This window comes from Clarias gariepinus, chromosome 7 (genome assembly GCF_024256425.1).
Source record: "Clarias gariepinus isolate MV-2021 ecotype Netherlands chromosome 7, CGAR_prim_01v2, whole genome shotgun sequence".
Classification (NCBI taxonomy): domain Eukaryota; kingdom Metazoa; phylum Chordata; class Actinopteri; order Siluriformes; family Clariidae; genus Clarias; species Clarias gariepinus.
The window spans coordinates 19,819,309-19,828,151 of NC_071106.1; the positions used below are offsets into that span (position 1 = coordinate 19,819,309).

General features: G+C 40.5%; 1 protein-coding gene across 1 annotated transcript; it reads right to left on the reverse strand.

Moving 5' to 3' along the window:
• Positions 1–467: 467 nt before the first annotated feature.
• On the reverse strand, positions 468–7,186 carry wnt2 (wingless-type MMTV integration site family member 2). Its single transcript, XM_053500424.1, has 5 exons — positions 6,862–7,186; positions 6,145–6,365; positions 3,402–3,679; positions 2,781–3,045; positions 468–917 (listed from the first exon to the last, which is right to left on the reverse strand). Exons 1-5 carry the CDS (start codon positions 6,942–6,944, stop codon positions 712–714), a joined length of 1,053 nt encoding a protein of 350 aa, XP_053356399.1. The 5' UTR covers positions 6,945–7,186; the 3' UTR covers positions 468–711.
• Between the last annotated feature and the right edge of the window lie 1,657 nt (positions 7,187–8,843).

Here is an 8,843-nt window from a genome sequence, read left to right on the forward strand (position 1 = left end):
GAGTGTGTCTAATAACGGTCAGGAAGTGCACCCTGTTAAAAAAAGCATCAACACTGCTGCACCTGATGCACTTACTGTATATTTCAGCATGAGTTTTATTTGATGGCAATAAGTGGTTCAATACTTGTTCACTAATGTCTATAGAGCAAATCCAAAAAAGCAACCTTTAGTTATCAAAAAGGTGTTCTTAAAATGTTCCCCTTGGAGTTACCCACTATTTTAGTTAATTTGATAATAAAAATCACACATAATTAGAATAAAAATGAATTACTTTAAACACTCATAGAAAAATTATATTCATGTAAGCTTTATTTTAAATAACATATAGCTTGTATTTACACTTGCACATACATTGTAATGCTGAAGATAGTTACTCTTAATACAGCACTTAATAAATACCTTTAACATATAAAAGGGAACAACAAAAAGATGCAAAAAAAAAAAAAAAAACATACAAATAGGTTGTATTTTAGAGACTTGCTTAGACCAATGCCTTGTTGAAGCTTTCAGCTCATTTATTTTGTCCTAGTTTCTAATGATTGGTTTTATAATGTATAAATGTGTGTTTGTTGGATTAGTGTGTAGCTCTTCACCAGCACTGTGATAGCCCTCATAAGCAATAATTTTAGGCACAAAAACCTGATCCTGGATCAGTCCTACAGTGCTACAAAGAGGTGCTTTGTCAATACCAGCATACGTGGTTGACAGTGGTCATGATTGAGCCTTGCACGTGTGGATGTCCACCTCTTCATGGCAGTCGCGGCACTGAACAGCACAACACCATTGGAACTTGCACTCGCACTTGGTGGTGCGGCTCACGCGGGAAGTGTCATAACCTCGTCCGCAACACATGACCTCACAGCTGTCAGCTCCATGTGAAGTCCGGTTGCACACACGCCCAGCCGTGCCCACTGACCCTTCAAGAGTAGAGACAGACACACTCAGCACAAGTGTGAGCAATGTACAGTGTGATATATAGGAATTTGTTTTTTAGCTTATTTTTTTGTCATTGTTAAACATTTTTTAGGCACACCACTCAAAACTTGTTAATTCAACACATCATTATACTATTATATGTTATCTTAAAAGTTAATATCAGAAGGGCAGACTGTGCTGGGTAAGAAGATGACCGCTTGGTCCTTCATAAGATGAGGGACTGATGATAGGACCTATCAGCTGCAGCTGCAAGTCTTCATCGCGTGCTCATTTCAACAGCCCTAATCTAGACAACCCCGCCCGGCGTGGAGACTGGTGCGGCACTGATCGACCGCTGATATCGAAATTGTTAAAGACCTTGTATCAACCCTAGCTTTCATGTGGCATCCTGGGAAAATTCCCAGGGCTTTGCGCATGAGGGCTCTCAGACTGATGGCCCAACATAGCACTGGGAGAACAATCATGAACTATGAACACACCGATGTTAACCTTTACAAACACAACAGGAGATTAATGTCAGCTGTCTTACATAATTCCATTCTAACCTTTAAACTTGCATATTTTGAAGGTTCATTTAATTGGTAGACCTTGCCCTGATTCGTCAGTGCTGGTGTCTTGCACGCGATTGTGAGATGTGTTTAGGCATGACCTAGCAGTCCCCATCCCCCACTCGACCATCCAAATGGCGCTGGTATGCCAGGACGATTTTGGTTTCATCATCACCTGAGCTGCATCTGCTCATTGAATTAGGACGTGAGGCGTGCCACAAGATGACTTTAGCATGTGCAGTTCCTGGAATTGATTTCACACTAGCAGCCCTAGCAGCTTCATCTTAGGATTGTTCTTGAAACCTCCTCTCCAAGTCCTTTTCATAATGAACTCAACTTAGATCGACATGTATGCACGTTTGCCATTTTACTTCAACCGTGGTGTCTCAAAACAATTCCGTCATCACTTGTTCCATGACACGAACTTCAAGGTGCATATGACTAAGGGTACTGGAAAAGCATAGCACTTTCGGCATATCAGTATGTCATTTGATCATGCATTTTATTTATACATGGTCCTCTATTCTTTTGGGAAAACAGAATTCACAGTTCAGAAGAAGTTGAAAAAAACATGGGCTGAGAGATTTTTCAGAGAGATCATCATGCACCCTGTGGGAAGTTATGAGACATGACCTACGACTCTAAATATTTCTGCCCATTCAGGGGCAGACAGAAGAGAGGTGTGCTGGTGAGGCCAGTAATTTATAGTGGTTGAGAGCGGGGATCACGTTTCAGCTCCTGTGCTGTCCACAGATCTGTGGTAATGTGTCTTAAGCGCGGTGTTACTTGATAGCCCTGGATCATCTGCAGCCTGTCAGGCACCTCTACCCCTCCCGCACTCCACACAGGCACACCTGGTGTTATTCAGTACACTTCAACACACTCGCACATACAAGCATAAGCACACATGAAAAGCTACAGAGAGATAGTCTCATGCCTTGCGGGGACACTAGCCAACTGCATTCAGGATTCTATTGTGACTACTGTGAATGTTGTGAATGTAATAGCAGGCTAAATGACTTCCATTCTCTCATTACATTCTCACTAGGCTCAGGGGCAAGACTAATGCTTTACAGATTTCTGGTGGAGAAACACAGCTAGTGGAAGAATATGCCAGGACTTAAGAGAGCATGTCATACTGGTCGGTTAATCCAGTTTTTTTTTTCAACTACTATTATGCTTATGCTTATGGATTCTCTTACAGATATTTCTACAAAAATACACCGCAATAGGTGTTTACTGGCCTGAGATATACAGAATATATAGTGCATGATGTAATGCTCAGCAAAAGCTCACCAGCTTCATGGTCCCATATGCAGTAGTCAGGTGAGTCCTCAAAGTAGACCAGATCATTCTTTGTGGGCTTCTTGAACTTCCTGTGTACAGTGGTGAAGCCCGTCCCATATCGGTTCATCACAACCTGGGTGGCGCTGTTGTACTTCTTGCGCAGGTAGTCGCCCGTCTGTCTGAAGTCGCTCATGGCCAGCCAGCATGTCCGAATGTTGCAGGACCCACTCACACCATGGCATTTACATTCCAGAGTCAGGAAACGTTTCACTGCCTAGATAATAGGGGTGGAGGGGGGGGGGGGGGGGAATGGTTCATCATGGAAAATTTTGTAATTGTGTTTTTCTTGTTAATGGATGGACTTGGATTCCAAGTCACACTCATGCTAGGTTAAACAGGATTATTCCATGCTCTTATTAAAAGTGATTAAAATAAGTACTTTAAAACTAAGCTCTGACATTACAGTAGAATCTCCAATAATCAGCTTGAAAATGTTATTTAAATGACCCTGGAATTAGCACTAGATTTAAAAAAGGTAAGCGGTAAGCAACATCCTGCTCTATTATTTTCTTAAGGAAAAACATGGTGATACCACCATTAAACAGTATTCATAAAAATAAAAGAACTTACCCTCCTTCCTACACGATTGTTGTGCAGGTTCATAAGTGCTCGTGCATCCCTCTCCTTCTTCTCCTTTGCATCAACAAATGCCTGGGCAAACTTAATAGCATGATCTACGTGGTCACTACATCCACCCCAATCAAAAGGCCCTTTGGTATCATGTGATGAGCCCTTTTTTCCCGGGTCGCAGGAGCAAGTGTCCAGCTCCCCCTGACTGCAGGCTCTGGTCAGTGTGTGCACCATGCCTGCTGAGGAGATAGCGTACACAAAGGCAGCCTCACGACTGCCTAAGCATATGCAAAGTTGAAATGTGAAATACAGAAATGTAGGTAAGCATGCACAAAAACCCAGCACATAAAACGCAGCAAACTCTGGCCCATTCAATTAACTTTTAGTCATTGACAAGCACAGACACTACACCTTTCAAACAGAAGAGACACTTACAAGAGAACACTGTGATGTTCCTTTGCTACTGGTTTGCCTTTAAACATGCCATTATTTTGGGATCAAAGACTCTCTAAATCCAAATGATCAGGATGTGGATCATGAGTGAGAGTGATCTTTGTGTGTATGAGAAAGGAATGAGTGAATAAGTAACATTAATGTTTTGTGAGCGCATGAGAAAGAGACTGGGATGGAGAGTAAGAACAAAAGCGACCAATTCAGCAGAAAAGGAGTGCAACAGGAGCAGGGGTTATGAGCTTTAGCTTTTCATTTGTAAGCTTTGTCAGTACAAGGCAAAATCTTTGCCACCAAATCCTTGCAATTGTCCTAAATTAGTGCACTGACTTTGACATTAAGTAGATTCTCACAATGCCACTGAGAAACCTCCCATGTAATGCCCTAAGATGGGTCTGTGGCCTTACTGGGAGGTCTGAATACCAAAGGGAAAAGATTAAAGACGGAGATTTAAGTTAACTTATATGAGTAGACCAGTTGAAAGGGCATGGGAGAATGGCCCTAAGTGTCAGTGTGGATGTTCCCATTAATAAGATTTTACAATCGGAGAGAACTACTTACACCATATGTCATTCACTGCATGTTTTTATACTCACTTGTATAAAGCTGCACAGAAATTCACAAAACTCATGAATCATGGATTAAACCTATTCATATGCATATGTGCTTGACTCATAAAATAATGACTTGTATCAACTTTCTTTTTCAGAAGCAGAGGAGTAGATTAACTAAAGAGTCCTCCAAGTTAACTTGCTATATCAAGTGTTGACATTTTTGTAATAGACCCAGGACATGATTATAAATGAATATTATTACTGTGGGTTCAGAGTCACTGCAGTCACAGCTTTATTTTGTCTGATTGATGTATTAATAGGAAGTCTTAGGAAACTCTTAAAACAAAGTAGGTTGATACGTCTTGATTGGACACCCATAATCCAATATAGGTTTCCAAAAAAAAAAAATGTCAAAGCATAAACCTGCTGTAGTACAACTAACAGTTTTGCAGTGAGTTTTGTAGTTACCAAATATTTTGGACTAGCGTGTGGCAAAACTGATGATGGCAATGAAATAAGAATTTAGACGAAAAAAAAAAATGCCGTTGTATATATTAGTTGTGTCTGTAACCCTTGCTGCTCTTAACCCTGTCCTGGAACTTTATTTGGCTGCTTTATGACAACAAATATGTTAAACTCTATGTTTCAAAATATGTAGGAAAAAAACAACTCAATTACTTTGATGCCTAGTCATCTAATCACACTTAAATTATTGCTTAATCTGATTGCTCAATGCATTTTTGAAACTACAGCTATTTCGAGCAAATTACATAATAGCTTACATAAATCAACTGAAAAGGAAAAGAGTAAAATGGAAAAAACTCCACATGAAAGAAAGAACATCTAATAGTTATCTACAAAAAAATCAACAATCATAAAGAAATTATTAGTTCAATTACATTTTATAACCTTATCAAGCAGGAGAGATCTCTTAGAAATTGTTTTGCTGCAATTGATGTTAGTCATGATTGAGCAGTTTCGAAGAGATTAAGGAAGCAGCTGTAAATGCAATAAATTATATACAGCATAATAAAGAATCTAAGATACAGTTCAAAGAAGGATGTTTCAGCTTTATACAAGTAAAATACCCTTAGCTGACATATTAAGTCCTATGGAATCACCAGGAGTTGCGAAACTTGAGGAAAAACCCATCAATCTAAAAATATTTGGGATATATTTTCAAAGGTCTGCTAAATAAAAAATGTACACAGATTTTTTATCATTTCTGGTTTATTTTGAACCAGAAATGAGTAAAGCTTGAGAAGCATCCTTTCCTTCACACATGTTAGAAAATGTGTGTGGCAGAGTTTATGCATTGACTTATTTCTTTTGAGAATTTTATTTAAAGAAAAAATAGATGCCAAGCTAAACTAATTCTGTGTGAGATCTGACCATCTGAGCGTGTTGAGGACTGGGGTAGGAGAGATCCACGAGCCTCGGGTCAAAGCTGGAAAGTTCATTTTAAATTTTTCTATAGGACATTAGTGGCACTGAGTTGGTACAATTATACCTGTAATAATGGATGATCGACCTAATCAAGGCTTATCGTATTTTAGATAATGAGAGAGTTTCTGTGTTTTGACTAATGTAGTGTAATTTAAGGTTGAGATCAGATTTACATAACGGCTTTTAAACGTTAGGTGCGGAAAATGTGTGCGCGTGCGAATGTGTGCGTGCGTGCGTGCGTGCGCGTGCGTGTGTGTGCGTGCGTGCGTGCGCGTGCGTGTGTGTTTGCTCACCGCGGTGCAGGAGTTTGCCGAACACCCTGTGTTCCCTCGCTACAGTGTTGCAGTTCCAGCGCTGATGGCGGAACTGGTGCTGACACTCACTGATCCACTCGTTCACTCCGCCGCTGATCGCCTGCATCACCCCGGGGTGCTGCCTGCACATCTGCCGCTGTTTATTCACCAGACCCGGGATGTTGTCGCACATCACCTGCGAGCCCAGAGTGCCCATGTACCTACAGCATGAGGCGGGAAAAAACGAATCACATTTCAGATATCACTTAGGATATCCTCCAAAAAGTCAAAAAATGTACAGTGTTAGTCATGAATCACGTGCTTCTACAGTATTAAAACATAATCATTGTCCATTTAAACTTTTTTTTTAAAAGGACAAGAATAAAGGTGCCCCAGACTCAGTGAAAAAGGTACTGGTTAGTGTCCACATGGTAACCCGACATCTCCATATCTCTGGGAGAAGTTTTTTAATTAATTACTTTAGAAAGTAATTAATTATGCAATTATTAAGCAATTACATGTATAGCACGAGCTCATTGTGAGTTATAGAGACGTTCCCGTTTGTGTTGATAAAGAAATTCCATAGATGATATTTTACTTTATAAAAAGTGTTCATTTCCCTTATGCATGCAGACTTTTGGAAAATCCTGTTAAAAAACTTTGCATGCAGATAATAAAAAGAAAAAAGATGTGGTCTCCTGTTCCTGCGATACCCACCACCACGATGAGTCGACCCTCGATGTGAACCAGCAGGTTGCCACAGACAAATAGAAACATATTCCACTTGGCAGAAAGTTCATATTACTAACTCCGGGGCTGGTGTGCTCATTCGTCCACACTCTCGCTTTCAACAGAAGAAAAGAAAGAGAGAGAGAGAGAGAGAGAGAGAGAGAGAGAGGAGAAGAGTGTGATGTGCAGAAGTGAGAAGTGAACTGATCACGCGCCGGATCCCGGAGATGTCCTTCATCCGCGCACCATCCTGAGAGCAGACATGTCCCGCGGGGAGAGAGTGAAGAGACACGAGGTCAGGACGCTGATGGTCCACTATAAGGACTGAGGGAGCTTATAGGAGGGGTGTGTGCTGTGTGGTATGAAGGGCAGAAAGGAGAGATGGATGAATGGAAGCGGTTTATCTGTTCAGGCGGGTCTCTCTCTCTCTCTCTCTCACACACACACCTCATTTTTGCACTGACTTAACTGACTTTAAGAAGATGCTTCACTAGAAATACCACTGCTACTATTCAATTCCATTTTATTTGCATAGAGCTCTTAACCTTGGTAATTGTTGCAAAGCAGCTTAACAGGATCAAAGGGAAATGATGGAAATGTGAAAAATGTGTATGAGTGCAGGGATTGTAGTGCAGTCACAGTGTGTGTTAGGCGGCTAGAAGTTCAATGCAACACTTGAATATGGAGTTGAATTTCTTCAGGCTCTGGTAGAATGTAGGAAATTCCAGTTCTGACTATTAAGCATCTGCAGTACTAGTAGTATTAGTTATAATAATAATGACTCACCATCTTACTCATCATCTATACAGGGTTGAAGGGGGCCTGTAGCCCATCCCAGGAGCCCTAAGGCACAGGACAGGTTACATCCTGGACAGAGTGCCAATCCATCGCATGGCACACACACATATACAGTACACGTGTTAATTCATACACTACAGGCAAGTTATTAGCCAATAAGCCTAATCTGCATGTTTTTAGGTGGAAACCAGAGTACCCAGGGGAAACCCACCAAGCATGTGGAGAACATGCAAACTCCATCCACACCGATTTTGGAATCAAACCCAGACCCTGGAGGTGCAAGGCGACAGTACTAACCACTAAGCTGCCTATAATAATAATAATCTTAATAATAATACATTCATTCAAGATTACATTAGATTACATTTATCTTCTATACCACTTTATCTTGTACAGGGGGAGGGGCCTAGATTCTATCCCAGGAGATTAGGGCATAAGGCGGTGTACACTCTAGACAGGGTACCACTCAATCTAAGGGCACTCACAGAGACACACAAGCACACAACAGGAATTTTAAGAATGCCAAATAACCTAATCTGCATGTTTTTGGACTGTAGGAGGAAGCCACAGAACCATGAAGAAACCCACCAAGCACGGGAAGAACATGCAAGCTCCACACAGAGGCCTGAGCCAGAATGGACCTTCAACCCTGGAGCCACAAGGCCATAGTGCTAACCCCTATACCACTGTGCTGCTTTAATAATAATGATAATAATAATAATAATAATATATGATATAATAATATAATGTCACCATACAAATATGCAATAAATAACAATAACAAACAATAAAAACACAGTAACAGAGAAAACAACCTTCATAAAGTTATTTTTGGATAAAACATTTGAATGCAACCTAAAATTTGCGAAATGTGCAATTCTGAATGAAGGGCTCTGAAAGTGAGAAGAGAATAAAAAAAAAAAATCAGCGTGGAGTTTAATATGGGGTCAGTGGAGCTGTTGAAGAAACAAGGTGACGTGTTGCATGCAGGGAATCCAGGTTATGATACGGGCAGAGGAATTCTAAATCAGTTGAAGTGTTTTTGAGGAGATTATAGACCAAATAAAAGAGCATTACATGGAAAAGTAACAGATACAGAAAGCTTTTGTGTTGCTATACAGCCTGTTAATAATGAGACCTCAATAGATGGAAAGTCTTTTATTCAGGAGGTG

Coding starts and splice junctions, on each gene's coding strand:
- wnt2 (XM_053500424.1), bottom strand. CDS start 6,944: ATGAACTTTCTGCCAAGTGGAATATGTTTCTATTTGTCTGTGGCAACC. Junction 6,366..6,861: donor AGGGTCGACTCATCGTGGTG/GTGGGTATCGCA, acceptor CTCATGCTGTAG/GTACATGGGCACTCTGGGCT. Junction 918..2,780: donor CATATGGGACCATGAAGCTG/GTGAGCTTTTGC, acceptor CTACTCTTGAAG/GGTCAGTGGGCACGGCTGGG.